Source organism: Micropterus dolomieu, linkage group LG18 (assembly GCF_021292245.1).
Source record: "Micropterus dolomieu isolate WLL.071019.BEF.003 ecotype Adirondacks linkage group LG18, ASM2129224v1, whole genome shotgun sequence".
Lineage (NCBI taxonomy): Eukaryota > Metazoa > Chordata > Actinopteri > Centrarchiformes > Centrarchidae > Micropterus > Micropterus dolomieu.
In genome coordinates, this window is record NC_060167.1 from 28169810 (window position 1) to 28194277 (window position 24468).

The 24468-nt window shown below is 42.8% G+C and overlaps 3 protein-coding genes and 1 non-coding gene across 7 annotated transcripts in view; 3 read left to right on the plus strand and 1 right to left on the minus strand.

The window, feature by feature from the left end:
• Positions 1–13066, plus strand: part of zgc:64106 (uncharacterized protein LOC393348 homolog) — a 14544-nt gene extending 1478 nt beyond the window's left edge. Inside the window, exons 2-6 of one of the 2 annotated variants that reach the window (XM_046076446.1) lie at positions 5021–5260; positions 5684–5773; positions 5936–6124; positions 6501–6610; positions 12434–13066. In XM_046076446.1, the coding sequence (XP_045932402.1) occupies positions 5021–5260; positions 5684–5773; positions 5936–6124; positions 6501–6610; positions 12434–12613 (809 nt within the window). In that variant the 3' untranslated portion in view covers positions 12614–13066. The remainder of the gene's footprint in view (positions 1–5020; positions 5261–5683; positions 5774–5935; positions 6125–6500; positions 6611–12433) is intronic. The other variant, XM_046076447.1, reaches the window with a different exon arrangement.
• Positions 13016–20598, minus strand: mlnl (motilin-like). Of its 3 annotated transcripts, XM_046076450.1 has the most exons (6): positions 20308–20580; positions 15399–15579; positions 14752–14882; positions 13748–13849; positions 13324–13429; positions 13016–13130 (listed from the first exon to the last, which is right to left on the minus strand). In XM_046076450.1, exons 3-6 carry the CDS (start codon positions 14869–14871, stop codon positions 13123–13125), a joined length of 336 nt encoding a protein of 111 aa, XP_045932406.1. In that variant the 5' UTR covers positions 14872–14882; positions 15399–15579; positions 20308–20580; the 3' UTR covers positions 13016–13122. The 3 variants fall into 3 exon arrangements, with proteins under 3 accessions (XP_045932406.1, XP_045932404.1, XP_045932405.1); XM_046076448.1 differs by lacking the exon at positions 13016–13130 and having other exon boundaries at positions 13138–13429; positions 20308–20586; XM_046076449.1 differs by lacking the exons at positions 13016–13130; positions 15399–15579 and having other exon boundaries at positions 13138–13429; positions 20308–20598.
• nop56 (NOP56 ribonucleoprotein homolog) overlaps positions 19489–24468 on the plus strand; it is a 6832-nt gene continuing 1852 nt past the window's right edge. The window contains exons 1-10 of the mRNA XM_046076445.1: positions 19489–19626; positions 20317–20406; positions 20483–20597; positions 21159–21323; positions 21571–21769; positions 22037–22224; positions 22610–22761; positions 22958–23058; positions 23773–23921; positions 24138–24259. Coding sequence (XP_045932401.1) covers positions 19624–19626; positions 20317–20406; positions 20483–20597; positions 21159–21323; positions 21571–21769; positions 22037–22224; positions 22610–22761; positions 22958–23058; positions 23773–23921; positions 24138–24259 — 1284 coding nt within the window. The 5' untranslated portion in view covers positions 19489–19623. The remainder of the gene's footprint in view (positions 19627–20316; positions 20407–20482; positions 20598–21158; positions 21324–21570; positions 21770–22036; positions 22225–22609; positions 22762–22957; positions 23059–23772; positions 23922–24137; positions 24260–24468) is intronic.
• Positions 22394–22513, plus strand: LOC123957048. The gene has a single exon (XR_006821706.1). It is a non-coding gene; the product is annotated as a small nucleolar RNA SNORA26 (small nucleolar RNA).

The window sequence follows — 24468 nt, forward strand, 5'->3', positions numbered from 1 at the left end:
ACTTTAAGAGTGAGAACTTCAAAGGAGTTAAATTCATCACAGCGTACTTGATGACATTTAAAATTTTTCCTATACACGCTCACTAGCCCACCACCACGACCACTGACCCTCGGTTGACTAAAGCAATCATATTGAGGCGGACACAGTTCAGCTAGCTGGCTATAGTCATTCATTTGCAACCAGGATTCAGTTAAAAACATAAAATCTAGATTTGCAGACAAGATAAAATCATTTAAGATAAAAGTCTTACTTGAAAGTGATCTCACATTGAAGAGAGCCATTTTAAATGAGTTTGTTCTGGGTGCTGGAGTTGGTGCAGTTGTCCTAATCCTTAAGAGATTACTAATATTTCTGTGTGGGATGTGCACATTACTCACCATGTTGTGTCCCCTCACATGACAAGAAACAAATGTTAGACGGCAAATTAATTCTGATTTTTGTGCAATTCTCTATGACCCATTGTAGATCTAAAATAAATACTGTGGGGGGGGGATCCAAGAAAAAAATCAATTTCCAAGATTAAAGTGATAGTACAAGAAAAAAATGGATATTCTCTGAGATTAAAGTGGTAATTTCACGAGATAAAGCTCATAATTGTACTGAAAAAACTCAAATTTGAGAGAAAAAACTTGGATATTATCTGATATTAAAGTTGTAAATTTATCCTGAATTGAAGATTGTTTTTTTCAACATGAGGAGTTCAGAGCGATCCTGCAAAAATGCAACGTGCACCAAAAGTCTGTGAGCTCTTTTCAGTCCTGTTCCTAAAAGGACAAGATGCGAAGGAGCAAATGCCAGATGTTTTACTCAATGTGGGTGAACAGGCTAAAGCTTAGTTCACACTGCACGATTTTAAGCTTGATTTGCAAGTCACCAAGCTCGCCTACTGTCGGGCTGTGATCGGAGGCAAATAAGCGATTGATCGCGCTCGCGGATAGTTATGAGTGATTTAGGCCTCCTCAATGACACATCAAAGTGGCTCGCCAACGAGATCTGGCATGCTAAATATCTGGAGACGTCGGCCGACTCGACATCCACATCCAGCCAATTAGAGTAGGAGGCTGGCAGAGCAGGCAGCTACTTTTTCAGTCAACATTCTTTACTCACCTTCAACTCTCTCTGTATTGTCGGTCCATTTATTCTTTCTCTTTATAATGTTTATCTTTATAATAACAAACAACTCCTGATTGAAGCTTGGTTTCGAGTGAAAGCACTGCTGTTTATGTCCCGATAACTGTGTTGAAAACAGATTTATATAAGATCAGTTTCTCATCCATTGATTCGTGTGTCACGTAGAAAAAAGTTCAAGACAGTTCAACTCTGACATTGGGTGAGCACGACCACGTGTTGCTGTATTGTCACACCCATTGTGGAGCAACTGCTGTTTCGCCTTAATCTTTCTTAATTATTAAAAGTCTGGATGAGAATTTCCTCTAGACTCAACATTTTGTACCTTTATGCCTTCCATATAATATTAACTTCATCAGGTTGTACTTTCATTTTTTCATGTTAGTTTATAATGCATTTCACAGTGCTTTACTATTAAGGCCATTTAAAAAGCAAGTACTGGGCGACTTTAAAAAGCAAGGACTGGGTGATCGAAAATAAAAATGATGGAAAGTAAAGAGCATAGGGCACCAAGAGCAGCAAAAATGCAGAAGTAAATACATACAAGTAATAAGGATTAAGATATAGTAAATTACCCCATGTTAGTAAAAAGGTCTTGGGGAGGTGGGTGACTTGTTAACTGTGAGGTGTGCTATGTTTGTGAATTGGGAGCATATCTGATATGACTGTTCGGTGTAGAGCTGCATTTCCTAAACCTCTCCTGGAGTACCCCTTGTCCTACATGTTTTAATTCTCTCCCTGCGCCAGGTTGAGCTTAATGACTAGTTTGTTAACACGCAGCTTCAGGTGTTCATAACAATCTGATCATCTGAATGAGCTGTGCTGGAGCAGGGACAGATTTAAAAACATGCAGGACATGCAGGATTATGCAAGCTATAGAGCCAGCTGTAATACACCATGGGCAGCTGCTTCCTGAGTAAGAGCAAATCTTGGCTGAAGAGGTTGTTGATTGAGGTGCTTTTCCGGAGTTTTTCCATGACCATGATCCCCTATTGTTCATATGGTGCTAGATGGCTTGCGGGAATTTGACAAAATGTAAACATTAATGAGGAGGGCTTCTGGGACCAGGCAAAGTACTGTGAAGCTGGCAGGCATGTGTAGATACATTTCGCACACATGTTGGGTTAATCCAACAATGATTGCCAACTCTGTTTTGTTGGTCTCAATTTGTATTGAGTAGCTTCAGTATAGTTGTGCAGTGAACTTTATTTTTAATTCAAACACTTTATCAGGACTAAGCAGAGAGGAAGTGAAATTCATCTTTACTGAAAATGGTGTATGATAACCTAATAACATAATGATGCCTCCATTTTGAATGAAAGCAACTCCTTGTATCTAGCGGATTTTCTAGCCTAAGCCACATTTCTCGTTTCAAAATTCCTTCCCATTAAAAATTCACCAAATGATAACGAAAGTCATGATTCACTTAATGCAGCTGTAATAAAAATCATGAGTTTTAACTTTAAAGAGAACAAGGTATCACAAATACCAGATGGAACAGCCCGCAACAGTTTCACAATAACTTCCACACAGCTTAATTAGAACACATCCAAATAGAACACATAATGGTTGCTTTGCATCATGCCAATACTGCACACTCATCATACCAAGGCATGACACAAAACACTAACACTGCATTAGTATGACGACTGGTCACTCCACCTGAGATACACTGTCAGTTTTCAAGTAAGAACAGGTGTGTAATTGGGTTTGTAATATAGTAGCATCCTTTGTTCTCAGCTGCATTTATTACTTGTAGTATTATTATTTCTTCTACAAAGATCCTCTGAAAACTCAAGTAGCAATTCCCTTGACTTGTTTAGAAGTACATTAATGTGTGAATTAATGCCAGTTACTAAAAACATGCCGTGTATGTAAATTAGGCTATGTTGCTTCTTCTGTGCCCAACTTCTGTGGTTAACACTATGGTCAGGTGAAGTATTCTTGTGAACGCACAAAAGTAATGTTTACATTCAGTTTATTTGACAAAATGCAACGAGTCCTTCAGCTTTAACAAATGTATTGAATGCATTTCTTTCCTCACAAAACATTTGAGAGCCATTTTTAAGCAGTCCATGTTTACCAACTTGCTGTCTTCTTGTTCCCTCCGGTCGACTTTTAACCAATGTCTGATATCAAACGTGTGCTAGCAGGGTAGCAGGAATGAAAAGGATAGGACCCAGCGGAGGCAGAGCAAGTGCAGATCAAATATTTAACAATGAACGGGACAAAATGCTAACAGCGTGGTGAGGCAGGCAGAGATCAAAACCAGGAACGCAGTCCCAACACAGGCAAACAAATCTGACATGGAGCAGACAAAGTTTACAGTCACAAAATCCAGGGAGGTACAATCCAAAAGGCCCTGATCTTTATACAGTACAAAAAATCAGGGAGGGAGGGAAAAGGCATGAGCGTAAATTTCACCTGACAGCTGGGGAGACAATAAACAAAAAATTTCTCAAGAGCAATTTTTGAAGGGGACACGTAATACACCTAAGATTGTACCTGTGTGGGATATGTGTACACAGAGGAAAGCATTATTACTATTAGTGTAGCATATCATTGAAAAATGATCTCATGTTCATTTTTCTTTCTCTGTCATTTTCTCTGGCCAACAAACTGTTTAAATATGAGTTAGGTTCATATGTTTATTATAATTATTAAATTATGTTGCATCCTCCATATAGTGTTATAGGTTTAGTCTGGGACAAAGGACGTCTCTTATGCAGCAAGCCAACCCAACACAACAGTAGATCTACAGTATTAGCCTAATGTTAGTTCCCACATGGCTTATCGCCAGTGACTTACTATCCAACAAACTATTAAACAAGCTAAAGTTATAATGGCTAACAAAACAGACCCATGGAAAAATACATCGGTAGTTATTTTTTTGTCATGACTAATTTATTAATGACTCATCATCTGTAATAAATACAAAATAATCACTTCATCTGATGTGTGTATAAGTGACCTAAACGGGGAAAGCAGGCAGTGGGCCATACCACTGTGAGGCAAGGGAGGGGAAACCTAAGCGTTTGTGTTATTTGTACACATCATTAAATTATTTACAATACACAGCATGGGTTTTATGATATTTTCAGGGGTGGACAACCTTCAGATGGGGTAGGTCCTGACCACCCTTGCCCCCCCAAACAACCACACACACGCACCAAAGGACAATTTAGAGCCACCAATTAACTAGTCTGCATAGACTTTCTTGCTGTTAGCGGGTGCTAACCATTTTTTTTGGTTCTTTGCTCAGCCAATTTTAAATAAGAATCAAAGTCAAATAGATAATTAAATAGAAGTCATTTTTTCAGAGGGCCTTGGGTCTGATTTTAAGACAGCTCTATCATGAGAAAGTCTTTACATACCATCACATAGTGGTAAATGTCATATACCACTCATAATACTGTAATAATACATGGAGCATGCCCAAAATCACATGTTGAAAGAGACAAACACATTGAGAATATGCAAACTCCACAAAGAGAGGACAAGAGATTTAAAACCAGGACATTCCTGTTGTGAGGTCAGCCCCACTGTGCTGTGTCAGGTTTTCTGAGACAGTGTAGACAGACAGACCTTCTTTCTGAATATACAGTATTATGTTTTACACATTCAGGGAATAAGTTATGTTTTCCAAGAACTACAGGCTTTTGCTTTTGTATCATAATATCACACTCCTCAACAGAGGAGGCTGAAAATAGAACCTATAGGTTTTTAAAAGTCATTCACCTTCACTTCAAACTTTTCACTCAGTGTGTCAGCATTTGCTGTCATCAATGCATTAGTATTTTCCCTTTTTCAAAAAGTCGTGTGTTGATTCTTATCTGCTGTGTGGACATTTTTTTATTATAGTATGATTTTTTCCCTTCTCCACCCCTGACAGGGATCGGGAAGTTCATTGCCCTGGACTTTGCACGTCGTGGAGCCCGTGTTATCCTGGCCTGTCGAAACGAGGCGCGGGGGAAAGCCGCACTTAAAGAAATCAAGGAGAAAACCGGAAACTCTGACGTCCACCTGCATCTGGTGGACTTGTCGTCTCTGGTCTCTGTCAGGGAATTTGCTAATCGGATTCTTGAGGAGGAGAAAGCTCTCCACATCCTCGTCAACAATGCCGGAGTATCAGGTGATACATGAAATGTAATCATTTGTTTTAAAACGGCGCAGGGAAGTTTTATAATGTGGGGACCATATTTTTTGCAGATTTCAAAACCCACTTGGGCTTCCCACGAGCGAGTAAATCAGTGACTGAAAGCATAATGAAAGAATAAAGAAACACCACAAAAACATGCAGCATGCATCCCCATCTGTCACACATCTGGAAGCAAAAAACAAGTCTGAAGTCAAAAATGGTTTCAATTGGAAAAGTGACTCCAAACACACTCCAAAACTTGTTTACCCTAACTTAGTTTGTTGCAATGGTTAGAGAATTCCTTATGTCAGTGTGTAGTACTCATTGATATAGAAATCCAAATGTGTTTGTGCATATTTTTATGTACATTTGTATATCTAATTGGCAATCGCATTTAGTTATTTTTTCTACTATCAGGTTTACCCAGACAGATAACCGAAGATGGGCTGGAAGTTTCTTTTGCCACGAACCACCTGGGACCATTTCTTCTCACCAATCTGCTGCTGGGTAAGACTCTGTGGTCTCTCTTTACAGCAGGTATATTATGGATATGAAATGATGATTACATTACAATTGCCTGTCTCTGTCATGAAATTGTATAACAATATTTTGGATTTGTTTACTCTTCCTCTTTCTCATCTCTCACTCTGCAATTCTATTTTACTGCAGACTTGATGAAGCACTCAGCTCCCGCGCGTATCGTCACCCTCAGCTCAGTCAACCATAAGAAGGGTAAAGTGGACTTCTCCCATTTTCATGGCGAGAACCTCACTTATCACATGGATACAGTGTACAACCACACTAAGCTGCACAATGTCATCTGTACCAGTGAACTAGCACGCAGGCTACAAGGGACAGGTAAGCTGTAATCAAGACCCTTCACCCATTAGTATAGCCACTGAATGGTCTTTCCTATTTAATAGGTGCTGCAGAAAATGTATGACAGTGCAAATGAGAAGCAATCACGATGGATGGATAATGATCCATAAAGAATAAAATGCAAATTTTAAAACGCTCTGCTACCAGCAATGTAGATTAGTAAATAAGGTGTCTTGGGTCCTCTTTTGAGAAATAATGACCAGTATCCAAAAAATGAAAGAAACCACCTTTGATATTTCTACAGAGGAGGTCTGCATTGAAAGACGTGTTGCTGAGACTGGCCTGTGTTGCACTTTCTCTGTTCCCCTCTATTTCTATCTGTGCTCTGAAGGTATGTTTCTGTGTGTTCATGTAGGTGTCACCGCAAACTCTGTCCACCCAGGTATTGTCATGACAGAAGTGTTGAGACACTATCCATTTATGATTCGTTTGCTTTTCAACCTCATTGGATTTTTCTTTTTCAAGGTGGGTACATTGCTCTCACTGGATTACACCACTGCACTTTTTGTTAAATTGTTAAAGAAAGTTAGTTTTAATGACTTACAGGCTTTGACAGTGTACACAGTGTACCAGACTTACAGGCTTTGACAGTGTACACAGCGTACCAGACTTACAGGCTTTGACAGTGTACGCAGTGTACCAGATCGTTCAGCTAGAAAGCCAAGGTTAACTGTTAGCATATGTTTCACAGCTCCACAACCTCATTTCACAACTGTTCTTCAGAAATCACTATTTTTAGTTGTTTTGCTTTGTACTTTCACTTCGCTACATTTCAAAGCCAAATATCTGACTTTTTACTCTGTTACATTCTGCACGAGACCTGGTTACATTGTTATTAGTTGCCTATGCAGAGCACCTGAGTGGAGCAGCATTGAAAAATAACTGTGAAACTGATAAAGCCGACTTGGCATAAATAAACTTCGCATAGGCTACGCAGTGAGAGAAATCAGGTAAAGAAAACTCAATGAGAGTGACTGCGTGAACGTCAGGTAAACATGTGTTCTCTTCTCTCAAAGTCTGAGCCATGAATCAAAACTGAAAATAAAGTTCTGAAAGGTTGAAACTAAGTGTTTGAAAACTCAAAATCTTACCCAAAAAGAGTTTTGCAAGATCGAAAACTAAGATTTGCAGGCTTGCAAAATGTTTAAAAAAAAACAAAATCTGTGCAAACATTATGTTGTTTTTGAGTTTTTCAGAGTTTCAAATTTGTCAGTGTCCGTCTTCCCGGGGGGCTGTGGGCGAGAGCGCCGTCTTGCGTCCCAGGTTGGTTGAGGGGGATCCCGTGAAGCGACGCTCTACTTCTGGCTGCGGCGGTAGGTGCTGGACGAATGCTGCGTCCGCCTTTCATGAGCCGTCCTGGAGTCTGACCAGCAGGGCAGATATCGCTCAAACGCCTCCCCCTGAGTTTTGGCGTGCTGGAACCTGTTGACGCATCCAGGAGAAAAGCCCTCTCCTTCCCCTGGATGCCCGAGAGGTTGAGCCACAGATGGTCATCCGTAGCCACCAAAGCCGCCATGGATCAGCCGATGGAACGGGCCATTTCCTTGGTCACACGGAGAGCTAAGTCCGTCGCTCTACGGAGCTCAGTCAGGTCCTCCTCAGAGGGACCTCCCCCCATGTCACAGTCCCAAAGGAGATCGTGTGCAGGCTAGCACCAGCTCGACCCACTGCCATGTAGGCCTTGTCCACCAAATCGGACGTCATCCGACACGGCTTGGTGGGGAGCGCCGGCGTCCGGAGGGATGAGGCAAGGTTGGGAGAGAGGTAGCTAGCCAGCGCCTCCTCCACTCGTGGCATCACTCCGTAGCCGTGCTGTCTGATCTCTGTCACGTTGCCGTAGTCCAGCTGGGGGGACGTAGACAGCCGTGCAGAGAAGGGTTTGTTCCACGATCTACACAACTCGTTGTAGACCTCCCCGGACTCACCCCCCCTCGAGAGCTGCTTGGGCGTGCGACATCCCCAGGCATGAGACGCACATCCCATGGGTATCACCTTCCGTGATGAAACGCTGACAGGGAAAGACACACTGTCGGAATCGCTTCGACATGATCTGCTTCGTCTCGACTTCAGGTAGGATGATGGATGGATACCGTTCTAGTAACACCAATAGGATTGGTGATCGTCACCAACGCAGTTCGAGTTCCCTTGAAGGTGAACTGCAATACCAGAGCAAATGTAATGTAATGTAATAAAGTTTTAACATTTCGAACCTCAATTTTCAGAGTTTTAAAACTCTTTTTCACACATTTGCACACCAGTTGTCAGATCACCATTTACAAGGTTTCAAACCCAGAAAACAGACAAATTTGAAAATTGTAAAAAAAAAAAAAAAAAAAAATGTTGCAGTTCTGAAGAAGGAAAACTCAAAAACAACATAATGTTTGCAGAGAATTTCATTTTTTTTTTTACAGTTTGCAAGCCTGCAAATCTTAGTTTTCGATCTTGCAAAACTTTTTTTTGGTAAGATTTTGAGTTTTCAAACACTTTCAGTTTCAGCCTTTCAGAACGTCTCGGGTTAGGTATGTAACCCTTGTTCCCCGAGAAGGGGAACGAGACACTGCGTCGGTGACGACACTATGGGAACGCCCCTGGGCGTGGCAGGGCTGAACTATGAATGAAACTACTCCAATCCTATTGGTGTTACTAGAACGGTAGTGTGTGACGGCGTAACCGGAGGGGGTATATAAGCACGCCGGCACATAAGACACATTAGCCCCTTTCTATGAAGCAAGGCACTCCAGGCGGGGTGAGGTGTGGTGGACGGACGCAGTGTTGATCTGCGTCGGTGACGACACTATGGGAACGAGATACCCACTTAGGCCGCACCGAAACCCCGCCTGCCCCCAACATGCAGAACCTGATGGCACGACTAGGAGGAGAGCGCACGGGTGCCGGGTGCAGAAGGCAGGTCCAGACTGTAAAACCGGATAAAAGTGTGAGGGGTGGCCCAGCCAGCCGCATCACACAAATCCTGGAGTGACGCCCCTGCGAGGAGGGCCCTAGAAGCCGCCATGCCTCGAGTAGAGTGCGCCCTTACGGCCATAGGTGAAGGCAAACTGCGCACCTGATAGGCCAGGGAAATAGTCTGAACGATCCAGTTGTTGATGGTGTGTTTAGAAGCGGGGAGCCCAGCCTTGGGGGACCCAAAACACACCAGCAACTGGTCTGCTTTCCTCCACCGGGAAGACCTCAGAGTGTAAATACTCAGTGCTCTGACAGGGCAGAGCAGATGAAGTCTCCCGTCCTCCGCCGTCACATGAGGTGGGGGATGAAACGCCTGCAGCACCGTGGACCCTGCCAGTCTGGCCGGAACCTTAGGGACATAACCTGGACAAGGGTGCAGGATGGCCCTGACCCTCCCCGGGGCAAACTCCAGGCATGGGGGAGACACCGACAGTGCCTGGAGATCCCCCACCCTCCTCAGAGAGGTGATAGCGAGGAGAAAGGTCATTTTAAGGGTCAGGTGCTTGGCCTCACCCGACTCCAGGGGTTCGAAGGGGGCCTCAGCCAGCGCTTCGAGAACCACTGCCAGGTCCCAGGTGGGCACCCTGGAACGAGTCACAGGTCTCATCCTCCAGGCTCCACGGAGGAAGCGCACGACCAGTGGAAGCCTCCCCAAGGGCCCATCACTCAGAGGGGCGTGGAATGCTGCAATGGCAGCCACATATACTTTGAGCGTGGACGGGAAGAGGCCAGCGGAGAAACGGTGCTGGAGGAACTCCAGTATCACAATTACCGAGCAGGTAACTGGGTCCACCGCCCGTTCTCTGCACCAGGTGGTGAACACATTCCACTTTAGGCCGTACATCCTTCACGTGGACGGGGCTCTGGAGCTGAGCAGCGTTTCGACTGCTCCTGTCGTCAGACCCGCCTCTAAGAATTGCGCCCCCTCAGGGGCCAGACCCATAGCTGCCAAAGGGCGGGGTGTGGGTGAAGGATCTGGCCCTCCGCCTGGGACAGCAGGTCTTTCCTCAGAGGGACCTGCCAGGGCGGGCCCCCGAGAACCACACTCGTGCCGGCCAAAACGGGGCTACTAGTAGTAGGCTAACGCCGTCCTGGCGGACTCGCTCCAGAACCCCCGGGAGCAGAGCGACTGGGGGAAACGCATACAGACGCAGCCTCGGCCACGTCTGTACCATGGCATCTAGCCCTAGCGGGGCTGGGGGTGATAGGGAGAACCACAGGGGACAGTGTGCCGTCTCTCGGGACGCAAACAAGTCCACGTCTATGGGGCCGAACTCTTCGCATAATAACTCCACCACCTCGGGGTGGAGTCTCCATTCCCCGGGCCTCAACCCCTGTCTCGACAGCAGGTCTGCTCCTTGATTCTGGGTCCCAGGGATGTACATCGCTCTGAGGGACAGCAGTCTCTCCTGGGACCACAGGAGGATCCGATGTGCCAGCTTGCATAATGGGCGCGAGCGCAGACCCCCCTGGTGATTCAAATAGGCCACCACCGCCGTATTGTTGTTCCTGACAAGGACGTGGCGACTGCGGAGAGCGGGCAGAAAACTCCTCAGAGCTCTGAAAACCGCCAACATTTCCAGGCAATTTATGTGCCAAGAGAAATGATGCTCCTCCCAGGAGCCTCTCGCGAAGCGGTTTGCCATGACCGCGCCCCATCCTGTGAGTGAGGCGTCTGTTGAAATAATTATTCGGCGACAGATTGCTCCCAACACAGGACCTTGGGACAGGAACCAAGGCTTCCTCCATACGGATAGGGAACGAAGGCATCCGCTCGTAACCCGTATCAGACGGAGCGGATTTCCCCCTGGGGAGAATCCCTTGGATTTTAGCCACCACTGCAGGGCTCTCATGTGCAGTAGTCCGGAAGGTATTATACTGGACGCTGCTGCCAGAAGACCCAACACCCTCTGAAAGTATTTCACAGTGATGGCGCGGCCTAACTGCACTTTGGTCACTGAGGATAAAATGGACTCGATGCGTGCGGGAGACAGGTGGGCCTAGTCTTGATTGATTTTCTTCTCGTTTAGGCTTTAATAACTTTAAATAAATAATGAGAATGAGTGAAGAGCAAGGGTAGATAGGATGGGTTGATAAGAGGCATGTGTGCAGGCCAGAAGGGGGAAGAAGGGAAACCACACCCATGTCAACACACAAGACCCAGACAGGGAGATACTGACAGAGGAGCAGTAGAAACACAGGGGAGGGGGAAACATACGAAACACTGGGTAATCTGCTGGGGTATGGCCACAGCTGTGACAGAATGCAGGACAACAACATTTCTCTCGGCATCAGTTTTTTAAACTTTTCATTCTAAGCTCTTCCTGGTGAGATGTGATGACTCTAGTTTGTCAATAATCCAGTCACTCAAACAAGAAACTTTCTCATTGGCATGATGTTGAGGCATGGACTGTCTGTATCGATGCTCTCATCCTCTTTTTCACAAAAACAACCCAAGTCTTCTGGCATGTTCAACTTAAAGTGACCTCTTTTCAATGTTTGTACGCTTGACTAAACTTACTTTCTGACTAATTATTCAAAAAAAAAAATTCCTTCAACACTAGTAAATAATGTGCTAACTCAGAAGTCTTTGGATAATGAATAGAGACCCAATGCACACCACTTTGGCATGTTTGTTACAAGCAACAGTCCCCAGCTGTTTAGAAATCACTTTTTTTATTACATTATATATTTAGGAGCCATTTTAAAAAAGACTGTGGAAGAAAATCAGAAAGTATTGAGAGAAACAATGTTGGTTCTGGTCTTTTATTGGATCAACAAAAAACATAAAGTTAGCCAGTGCCTGGCTGCACGTGTTTTCCGAGACTAACCTTTAACCTAAGAGTCATTGTTTCACTTGAAAACACTTACAAATGCAACAGAAATGTCTTACTCATTGCCGGGTATTTTAATCATGTACATCACAATGTTGTTGTGTTCCTGGAAATAACTGCTAACAGCATCATGGAGTGTGTCACATGTGATTAAGGGCTACACACACACACACACACACACACAGTTTTCACATCCATGCTATGTTTATATGCAGTTTCACATCCAGGATCTTTTATCAGTTTTGTTGTGACAAGTCTGTTTCATTCTCAAGGTGCAAACACTTGAACACAAACCCTTGTAATGTGTGATGTGTAATCTATGATATGTGGAGGCAGATTATCTTGAACAACTGGTTATACTAGACAGACATCAGGCCAGAAAACACCCATTCCTTCATTTGCACCTGCAGGGATATCTATCTATTGTTTGTTGCTAGCTGTACTCTGTACTCTCATATATCCTCTTCACCATCCATTGTCTCCCTCTCAGTCTCCAGAAGAGGGTGCAGTCAGCTCAATCTACTGTGCAGTTGCAGAAGAAATGGAGGGGATAACTGGGAAGTATTTTGACAGCGACTGCTCCCTGGTTCTCCCTGCCCCTTTAGCTCGTGACCCCGCCCTTGCGGTAAAGGACTTTGAGATCAGCGCGAGACTAACGTCGAAGCTCTGAAACCACTATCAGGCAAATAGAGGCTTGATAAAAGAAAAGGGGTCAAATTATACTGTACTTCTTGAGTGAATGTGTCTTTAAAATCAATAGGTGAAGTTTGTGAATGCATTTTTGTAGCAGCTAATTAAAAGCAACATGAACTGAAGTTCTTTTTTTAAAACGGATGCACAAATAAATCATGTACAGTATATGAATATTTGTATAATATTCTCTGCATTGGCTTGAATGACAGGCTTGTTTTAGTTGTGAAAATGGTGAATGGTGTTTTCTTCTTTGTAAGAACGCCCTGTGACCTTTATTCAGGTTTGTGAATGAGTGAAATGAAAAGAGCTTCCTGAAAGAGATGACACCGTGTGGCCAACTCAAGCTGACATGCTTCTTCAGAAACGACAACAACTCCAGTACATGACATCTCTTTTATTTGCTGATTCATTAAAACAATAAAACATTTAAGCATTGGGTGCTTTTTGAAGAATTTAAACAGCATCTATCGGCCCCCTTGAGTCTCGCTATTTGGCTGCAAAGACAGACATAGTGAGAGAAATGTATGGTTACTAAAGAGTTTTTTAATCACAGCACTATCACTTGTTAGTATGTGTCTACTAATCTTTGGATAATAAGAGAAAATACAGTGTTTTGGGTTCTGCTGTGAAGCTTTTTCTTTTCACAAATGTGTCTCACAACATCTTCCATAACTCATAAATTTACACCTTTCTGACGTTCATCCACTATTTCATGGATGATCTCCTCGATCACCGGAGCCACATGATCCAGCTGTTTGGGTGAAAGACGGAGGGCAATCTCCACTGTTTTACCCTAGAAACATAAAAAAAGTGGTGATGGCTTGAATTTAATCACACAGTTTGGTGGAAACAGCAACAATAATTGGGGGTGAAGGTGGAGTGTGTGTCTAAGTGCTTGTTTTACCATATGTGTGGTGTCCTAAAACCGGGACACCATTGTACTTGTGGGGTCTGACAGTTTTGAGGGTCAAGTCTTGGTTTTAGTGTTAAGGTAAGAATTAGGTTAAAGTTAGGCATGTAGTTGTAATAAGTAAGGGGCTAGGTAATGCATTAGGTCAATGATAGGTCACCGCAAAGACAGTGCCACGAGGCTGTGTGTGTGTGCGCTCACAGGATTTCCACCACGTTCCACCTGAAGAAGCTGTTGGACTGTAACCTCTTCGAACTGACCATCCTCTGATCGAGGCTCCACATCTTTTCTACCTTCTCGTTCCTGTAGCATAGGCACATATAAACACAAAGCACGTATATTTACACAAAAATGGAAAACCGAATGGACTTCCAAAACCTCAGTCATTTCTGAGTCATTTCTTTAATGTACTTAAGTATGAAGAGCCTCAATACCTACATTCATCCCGTATTAATTAATTAATTATAAGAAAGTTTATCAGCTTCTAAAGCTGATGATACACAGAGCAACTTTTAGAGCAATCGTGCAGGACAACGTTGCCGTCAATGGTAATGAGTAAAGATTACTACTGTAATCCCCTTCCCCCACCACTCCGCAACCCACCCCACACCGCCACTATGCGTTCAAAACATAGTCGGACTTGCCACTAGCAAGATTGCCCAGCAACATTGCTCAAAAAGCTGCCCCATGTATCATCAGCTTTAGACTGTTTTGGCACTGCAAGCAACCTCCACTTCAAAACTTCAAAACCAAAACTCCAAACTGCCAAAATTCATGAGAAGTGATTCTGAAATTGTTATTCCATCTTTCCTGCAGGATAAAATGGACAAAATACTTCTCACATTTTAAAAATTGATTCATTGTTTTGTCTATAAAAATTGCACAATGCAATTTTCCACAGCGATATTTGTTTTGTCCAACCAACAGACCATACCCAACTATTTAATTGTCAAAATATTTGTTTTCGCTTTCTGTTGTTCGACTAGTCGTTTATTCATATTTATTTGTTACAAATATCATATTTTGCAGAAATCATGTTACATAATGAAATTGTTGCTCATCCAGTAAAGCTACCAGACAAAATAATGTAAAACTGTATTGACACTTACTCATGTGATTACACTAGAAAGACATCAGCCACTACTATTAAGTCGTCACTCAGTCCTACTTCTGCACATGGTCCAATGAAACCACAAGCTACTTACCTTCATCAGCATCATCTCCTTTGGGCTGAAGAAGGTGATGTGTCCCTCTGTCCTCTCGGCCAGTTGCGCCACCAGGCACGCCAGCACCAAGCAACCAGCCACTGCTCCACGCATGCTCATTCTGCTCCTTCCTGGACACACACACACACATACATAGGCAATCAGGTATACACACAGAACGGTATGTTCAAGTGTACAGTATTGCCAGTGTTTTCACGTGATCAGGGGTCAGTGACACCAAGGCCAGGACACTTACAGATTTTTTTAGCAGTGTGAAAGAGGTGACAGTCAAAATGTTTTATCATACAGTATTTGAAAAAAGGTGCAATGTGTGTGTGTGTGTGTGTGTGTGCGCGTCTGTGTGTGCGTGTGTGCCAGAAACAATAAGTAGCTTTTAGAGGAAGAAGGACACGGGATAGGAGGGGGGGGGGAGGAGGAGCATGGAAGTAATAAACAACAAACTGCTCCACTGACAGACAAGATAAGACACCAGAGCGGACCAGCCATACTTAACAACAGCAAGACAACTCTGTGCACAATTCTATGAGAAAGAAGACAGGACGTCAAAGAAGAGTAACAGAGAGTGAGGGAAAGGCTGAGAGAGAGAGGGAGAGAAAGAGACGCAGAGGGAGCCATATGTTACTCACGTGTTTTGTCAGCCTCAGCCAGTCGCTTAAGGAAGTGTGCTTTAAGATGAGCAGAGCTTCTGAGCGTCAACTTATCCCAGTCAGCTTTTATATCAACCCCTCTCCTGGTCCCTAAGCTTTTTACTGTTCTCCCTCACATCCGCTCCTCAACAGGCTCCTTCAAGCACTCTCCTCCATGCTCCTGGAAACACACATGTTGCTCAGGAATCTGGCTTTTTATGAGGGCATTAAGCTCACCGGGCTGTGTGTATGCAGGCGTTTGACAAGACTGACAAAGTGACACGTTTTGTGAGCAACCCTGTGGTGTCTGCATATTATCAGGAGGTCTGTGCGAGCTACAGGATGCACAAGTTCTGCACATAACCAATGCATTTGATAGGACACTGTATTGTGAATTATTTGGAGAATTTGTCTGAGCCCTCATGGATCATAAAGAAACGACTAGAGAGACGACTGCTAACTGAGAAGCAAAAGTCCAGTCTGTGTGTGACCTTCATTTGGGTCGCCAAAATTAAATTCTGAAAAAGATTATTGTGATTAATGTACTGGACTGTGTGTGTGTGTGTGTGTGTGTGTGTGTGTGTGTGTGTGTGTGTGTGTGTGTGTGTGTGTGTGTGTGTGTGTGTGCGTGTGTGTGTGTCTGTCCTAAAAGGGTCCATCAGAAATCACAATGTGACATTTATGACCTGCCAGTAAGTTATACTTGTGTACAAACAGACCCATGAGCAATAGTTCCTTGGAAACCTCATGACTCTAAAAGAACTTTAATGATGCTTCTTCCTACATATTGACACGTATTCCTGCACGACGGTGAAGTGTCAATACTCTGCAGGAGTGGACAATGAGAAGTACTGCCAATGTTCCACCTGGTTTATGGCATTTCAAGTACACAAGTGCAGTATTGTACCCCTTCTGTAGCGCTTCTTTTACCACCACCACAATGACGCGCAAGCTCTCCTTACATTTTTCCCTCACCTAATGTTAGGCTTTTTATAATGTGTTTCTATGTAGGCTACATAGATTTTTTTCATACATATATATCTGTCTGGTGAAGTAGTATTTTGTAGCTTTTTAAATGTTTCTTTATGATCTTGTCTTCATGATGAATAGGTTATGTGAATTGCATGTACTAGAACTACCATATACTATGTATGAGTCACATGATTAAAGGCTATGTTTGGTAATGGTTTTATTTGTAAACAGTTTTGTACTTTTCTTAATCAGCACTTTAACCTTATAAGTCATTGTTTTATTTCATACCTTGTGTGTTGAAGTACAAAGCCAAAATTACTCCTTACTGCACTGACTAATGGACCTTCCCTTTATATGATCAGTCCGGCCATATTCTATATTTTCCTTATTGTCAACAAATCCCATAAAAAGACAAAACAACACAGAACAAGTATCAAATAACAAGTACTGTGTTTAGCCAACGCCTGATATAGTTTATTTCTCTGTGCTGAAAATGCTGAAAATATTGGTTGATTAACTGATTAATCAATAGAAAATTAATCTGCAACTATTGTAGCAATTGATTAAATGTTAAGTAAATTTTAATGCAAAACCACCAAAGATTCACAGGTTCCAGCTTCAAAATGTGATGGTTTGTTGGTTTCCTTAGTTTGCTATTTTATTATGTTGAATTGAATTATAAGGAAGTGGTCTTAAATCTCACGCCTGAGTGATTTGCAGGACCCTCTGTCCACCTATAAACGCGCAGGTGGGTCCAGAGTATAACTGGATCAAAGTGGCCTGCGGACAGACATGTCCTGGTTTCTCTGAAGTGTCCGAGGGCTTTTGGAGTTTCAGTGGACCCAAAGATTGCTATGGACCCGAGTAGAGACTAGCTAGAGAGAGTAGATTAAGTGTACTTCTCTGTTTATTCTCTTTTCAAAATAATTGTAACTCAATTATTTGCTCAACCCCTCAGCCTGTTTTTTCATTTTTCATTTAACTCTTTTAACCCTGATTGTACACTGCACTGTAACTTTTATTATATTTTAATGTGTATTTTTTTCAATTTCCCTATGTTGCTTTATGTTTTATGTAAAGCACTTTGAATTACCTTGAAATGTGCTATACAAATAAACTTGCCTTGCCTTGCCTTGAATATCTTTGAGTTTTGGACAAAACAAGACATGAGACAATGTCACCTTCCAGGCCTCAGAAATTGTGACTGGGATATTTCCCAGCATTTTCTGGCATTTTACAGGCTAGACTAAACGGCTAGCCTAATTAGTCTAACCCCAGTATTAGACTTCCATGTGTCTAAAAATTGTAAATAATAATAATCATTAAATAAATAAAGAACACATAAGTGAGCCACATCATTGCCTGGGTGACACATACCCTTCATTACCATGAACATGGGCACTGTAGTTTAATTAGTCTCCATCACATGTACACATCCCGCTGTAGTAAATAAAGCACTAATGTGTACTTATCTGTGGCTGAAAATAGTCCCCAAAATGCACTGTTTACTCCTGTTTGACTGGCATTTACTAAAATCTACAGAGCCCAGCTGTTTTAGAAAACTGCCAGAAATGGTATAATGGGACAGCACTTTGCAATATATCATGTTACCTTGACGAAGCCAAAACATGTTATGTGCAATGTGGGTTTGGGATTTTTGATTTTACATATTTTACATATTTTACTTTCTTCATGGCCAAGGGACCGACTGTCTGATTTGAACGTATTCCAGGCTCTTGCCGTACGAAGTGGATGAGATGTAGCATATTTCCAAATAATCGAACTAGGTATGCCTTTGTTAAACGCCTCAAAGTCTGTGAGTCTATGTGTAGAGATTGTAATTCAGGTACTGTTATCAACCTGACTGGTGTATTCATCCAGAGGCATACCTGTGTGGGTGTGCAGACATTTAAGGATTTACAGAAGAACTTTAGTACAAATGGGTTAAGGGGTTGAGTGCCACATATGGAAGGAAACTATTTAAAGATGCAGTAACGCATTGTTCGTTGTGGTCTTTTTGTGGGATTTGTTAACAATGAGAGAAATATAAAATAACATGAGCCTTAAACTTGAACATTTTACGTGATCAGTTGAAACAGTCTTTCTGCTCTGTATCAAGAAGGGGGAGGCTCTGATTACTTAGATATGTATACAGACAGATCTAAAGATGAAGAGGACAAGGTAGGAATAGAAATATATATACCAACAATGAATGTAAGTTTAGGGAAAAGATTACCTGATCAGCTGTCAGTGTACACGGCAGAAATTATGGCGATTATTGTAGGACTGCAGTGGGTAGAGGAAGTAAAACCAGACAGAGTAGAGTGTTTTGTTGATTCCATAGCAGCTCTTTATAGTATTCAAAATATGAAATCTAGTAGAGAAGATTTAATGCTAGAAATCCAACAAAGTTTATTTAGACTGCAGATAGATGTGAGATTCTGCTGGGTACTGCCCACGTAGGTATAAAAGAGAATGAGGGAGCAGACTAAATAGCTAAAAAATCAACCAGGTTGAACTATGTCATAAATATACCCTTTGGAAAAGGAGAAGTTAAGGCGATAATCAAAAACGAAATGATGAAGAAATGTCAGGACAGGTGGGATGTGGATAAAAGTGGAAGGAAATATTACAGTTAGCAAAAATCTATTAATGCTCAGGGTGTGACTACAAGTAACAGAAGAGAGGAGAGCGTTTTAACCAGGCTAAGGTTTGATCATTCAGGGTTAAATATAACATTGTTTTTAATGGGCAAAAGTCAATCAGATGAATGTTTAGAATGTAGGTTCAAGGAAAGTGTAGAACATGTACTATTCGACTGTAGTAAAAATATGGATGAGAGGATGAGGTTAAAGCAAAAGATAAGTCAGGCAGGAAGGAAGTGGGACCTTGAAGGTTTATTAGGCACAACAGGAGATGGGGTAAAGGATACACAGAAAGCTGTTGTACAATATATTGTAAAATATAGGGATATATAATAGAATTTAGCTTTTTGTTTTTTTTAGGCTATTTATTTGTTTTGTTAGGCTATTTATTTGTTTATCTATTTTTACCTTTAAAAGTCATGGTTGCAATAAAACAAAAAGAGGAAGAAGAAGGGGGAAGGCTCTCTGCTAGTTCTCGCGATGTTAGGCTGTTTTCGTGGTACTTGGGTCCCGTGGCAGTTTGCTGAAACGTGTGACTGCAGTCTTTCCGCTGAGGTGACGGAGCTGAGCAGACACGGATTGTGTGCTGCTGTAGAGATTTACTCATCATGGTAAGAAAAGTAGTGTTGGGGTTTTCGGCGTTGTTACAATGGCTGGCATTGTAGAAATCCGTCCAAGACTCTTTTAGATTACCAATGCTTTAAAAGTAGAAATGGCTGTTTTCATATATTTACTCTTGTGCAGTTGAAGGCCTCTAACACGAGTGGAGCCACCCATGTGGCTAACATTAGCTGCGATATGCGCATATATTTAACTACTTAAACTGCCATTACAGGCAATAAACGTGCACAGCTTTGTAAGACGCAGTCATGCAGTTGAAGGTCGGTGTACGTTTTTTCCGCTCCACATTAGTTTATTTAGTGTTTCTGGGCTAACGTTAGCTGCTAGCATAAGTTAGCTTAGCTTAGTTTCCGCACGGGCCCAGGTCAGCACGTGGGTTCATCGTGACGCCAGCGTGGTTGCGTCTGAAAAGGTTATGGTAGTGTATTAGGCCACTAAACTGAAGTACGAATCAACCTGTATGCATAAATATTGCATTTAAATGCAGTAAGTTATTGCGTGCGTTACCTACGTAACATCAGCTACAATGCTACCAAAAATAACGGGCGGTTAATACTATGCAGAGAATAGTAAACACATCATACATAAAGTATCGATCAACACGTGCTGTAGTGGTAATTCATTGTTGCTTATACTAATATTTGTCTAACTCCATAATTTAATGCATTTACCTTGCGCAGGTGCTGTTGCACGTGTTGTTCGAACACGCGGCGGGCTACGCGCTGTATGCCGTCAAAGAGGTGGAGGACATAGGCATGCTGCTACCTCAGGTGGGTCTTCTGTCCTCGCTGCTGCTTCAATCTGTTTTCAGTATGGAGCACAGATAAACGTGTTGATGTGTTTCAGGTGGAGCAGAGCGTGCTGAGCATCGGAAAGTTCAACAGCATGGTGAGCCTGGCTGCCTTCTTCCCCTTCAAGTCGGCCCAGGCTGCGCTGGAGAACATGAACGCCATTTCTGAAGGCAAGCTAACTTCCTAGCGTTACTGTGGCTCTATTGCTGTCCTCAGTTGTAATGATGTTTTATAATCTGTCAATCCACTGAGTTAATGTGCTGACAAACTAATGTAAACCCTGAACATCTGAGGAAAGCCATTTGAAATGCAGTAGTGGTTGAGTATACGGTCCTGACATCATTTTTAAATTTGGCTAGCTACAGAATCATTTGAATTTATGTAAGTCAGTACAGTTGCCTCCTAACTTGCTGACATACAACATTAAACAGATTCGTAGGTAAGTCTGAATTAATGCTGTCTGCAAAGCAACAACAAAAGTGCCTGCTTTCAGAATGGAGTTTGGCGCGGATAAATCTATGCTAACTTGTTTTGTGACAAACTCACTTAGCTTTGTGTGAACACTTGACTGCAGTTTAAACAAATTTTTCCTGATTGGACTATGGTTAGTTGACTGCATGAAGTCACATTTGTCAGTGCCACATCTTTCAGATGGCTTTGCTGCAGAATCTTGAACTTCATACCATTTTAGCATACAGTTAAATGGGTAACGTTGCCTCCTTCACTTGCAGGTGTGGTTCATGCAGACCTGAAGTTGTTCCTAGAGACAAATCTGCCCCTGTCTGGGAAGAAGAAAGCGGTGTTGGGCGTTTCAGATGCAAAGATCGGGGCAGCTTTGCAAGAAGAATTTAGCCTATCGATCCAGACCGGTGGGGTGGTGGCAGAGATAACCAGAGGTGAGATAGTTTGTCGATAATTTATTTACCCTGTTTATTTACCCTACATAAGTTGGGCTTAAATAGAGATTAGAGAACATGAGACCTAGTATTTTAGAAATCATGTGGCCTGTTGTGATGTGATCTTGTCATCCTGAAACTCATGAAGGTTCATACTGAAAATCTGAACAGCCACTGATCATGTGCTGCTCTGCTTCTGTTACACTTAACTCCAACCAACCCTTTCTTTATCTGTCTGTCCTGTCAGGTGTGCGTCTGCACTTCCACTCCCTGGTGAAGGGTCTGACTGCCCAGGCTGCCTCCAAGGCACAGCTGGGTCTTGGCCACAGCTACTCCAGAGCTAAGGTGAAGTTCAATGTCAACAGAGTCGACAACATGATCATCCAGTCCATCGCTCTGTTGGATCAGCTGGACAAAGATATCAACACTTTCTCCATGCGTGTCCGGTAAGGTTCCCTTCATCACACCACTAAAACAACATGTGTGTCTGGGTTAAGAGGAAAATGGTTTCATATCCTCCCCGGCACCTCTGCTCTGCCAGCTGTTGTCTAGTGAAGCCATTGACATTTGTTCACATATGCTGGCACTCGCCAAGCATGCCATAAATGTTACTACCAAGGTTTGTAGCTTCTGCTTCAGGATATTACACGGTGGCGTAGCATTATATTTTTGTTTGGGTATTTTTTTTCACAATCTCTGCCTTGTGTCTGCAGTGAATGGTATGGCTACCACTTCCCAGAGCTGATCAAGATCGTGCCAGACAACTCAATGTACTGTCGCCTGGCTCAGCTCATCGGAAACCGGAAGGAGTTGTCAGAGGAAAGTCTGGAGAGCCTAGAAGAAGTGGTGATGGACAGCGCCAAGGCTCAGGCCATCCTGGATGCATCACGCTCCTCCATGGGTCAGCAAGTGAATCTTTTTCATTCTTTACACTTCTACAAACAAATGTAGAGATGCGTAAAAGCATCTTGCTACTTTTTTGACATCTTTAAGCCCATCTGTACAGCAGTTGGTTGTTTACAGACTAACATTTTTAAAAGGACATGACAAAGCCGCACCATGCCCCTTTTTTGCCCACCATGGATCAATAATTGTCCTTGGTGTCTAACACAGGGGGGCACAGTAACTCTCTCATAAACCTGTAGTGAAGGCACAAATCCTCACTGCGGATCCTGTCGGGAGAAACAAAGACGCTTTGTCTTAAGATTACCAGTATAAATGTTTTGATAGTAAATAAAAGTGAGTACTAGTATGCCTCTGCTCATCAGTCTCCTGATCCTCTCCAGGTATGGACATTTCTCCTATTGACCTGATCAACATAGAGAGATTCTCTGATCGTGTTGTGTCTCTGGCCGCCTACCGGCTGGAGCTGCAGGAGTACCTGCGTTCCAAGATGAGCCAGGTGGCACCAAATCTAGCAGCCTTAATTGGAGAAGTGGTAGGTAATCTTATTTGTTCGATTTCACATTAAACAGGACCAATGATGTTATACCAAAATCTGTCAATCCACTGAATCTCTGATGACAAACGCATCCGGTGCTGATGGTCCTTAAATTGTGTGCCCAGATTACATTCAAAGCTTCCCTAGAGCTCTGTGTATGTCACCTGGACTTGACACCATCTTTTCTTTTTAGGTAGGAGCGCGTTTGATATCCCATGCCGGCAGCCTGACCAACCTGGCAAAGTACCCGGCCTCCACCGTTCAGATCCTGGGAGCAGAGAAGGCCCTGTTCAGGTACTGGGGCACCCCCTCCCTGCTGGGGAAAGATGTGGCTGCAGTGATGGCAGGGCTGAGCAGGAGCAGAGCAGGGTGACCAGGAGACTCAACGGAGGTCTCATCTGGAGTGATCCCTCTCGCCCAATGCACCCCCACAGTCTGAGCGGCCACTTGCAGCACTGAGGTAGAAATTCTAAAAAGCTAGATAATGCCAGACTTGTTTTTTTTTTTTTTTTTTCCTGAGATGCTTGATTTTAGAGTGGAAACAAACTAATTTGCACTACATGGGTTTTCTCCTGAGATGCTTTTAATTTGACAAATTGGCAAAAAAACTGGAAGAAAGTACAACTGGAACTGATTTCCAATGAAGCCTAAAATATTGGGTGGGGTTTTTTATTTTTTTTTAAAGATGCAAAGCACCTCATTTAACTAGATTGGATTTTTTTTTTCATTGCTCAGTTTCTCTACAAGAGGGTGCTGAGCAGTTATTGTTAAACCAGGTCTACACATGCCAACCTGGAATAAGGGGCAAAGGCCCCAAACTGCCATTTACTGAAACCAATGAGGTAACACACTTGCCTCGACCTGATTTCTTTGTCTGTGAACATAGCTGTTGTATCACTGGGAAAAAACTTTGTTCACCCAGGCCTAGACTTCTCTTGAATGATTTATTTTTTTTAAACCTGTCGTTATCTGTTCATCCTGAATGTGAAATCAGCTGTATGTTCACAGAGCCCTGAAGACTCGTGGCAACACCCCCAAGTATGGACTAATCTTCCATTCAACCTTCATCGGACGTGCTGCTGCCAAGAACAAAGGCCGCATCTCCAGATATCTGGCCAACAAGTGCACAATTGCTTCGCGCATTGACTGTTTCTCTGGTGAGTGGCTAGTCCTTGTGGAATAATGCCCATGTTGGCTTCAAAGTCATGTGGCACAATTGCAATGATGCTCATATTTTTCGTCAACAGTATTCAACCCTTGGGTTGATGTTGATAAGCTTTTTCTGAGCAAAGCCAGAAGTTTGAGATGCATAAACCTACTGTAATTTTATGCTGGCCTAGTGATTTTTTATTTTTTTTTTTAATTTCTTACAGAGGTACCCACAAGCGTGTTTGGTGACAAGCTGCGTTCGCAGGTGGAAGAGCGCTTGTCTTTCTATGAGACGGGCGATGTGCCACGGAAGAATGTTGATGTCATGAAAGAGGCTGTAAAAGAGGTGAGCTCAGAAAAATAAGACTTTGTTCAAGCTGCAGCGTATGAGAAGCTGGGTTGTACACTCAACAAGACGAGGATTAATTGTCTTTCAAAGTAAAGTTGTTGCTGTGGCATCTGGAATGGCTATTTGATAGGTTTAAATTCTGTCAATGCTGTGAATGATGAGAAGTCTCTTCCTGAAATCACTGAGGGTAAATACTGATTTAATGA

Coding starts and splice junctions, on each gene's coding strand:
- mlnl (XM_046076449.1), bottom strand. CDS start 14,871: ATGAGCATGCGTGGAGCAGTGGCTGGTTGCTTGGTGCTGGCGTGCCTG. Junction 13,850..14,751: donor AGGAGATGATGCTGATGAAG/GTAAGTAGCTTG, acceptor CCTATGCTACAG/GAACGAGAAGGTAGAAAAGA. Junction 13,430..13,747: donor TGGAACGTGGTGGAAATCCT/GTGAGCGCACAC, acceptor TTATGTTTCTAG/GGTAAAACAGTGGAGATTGC.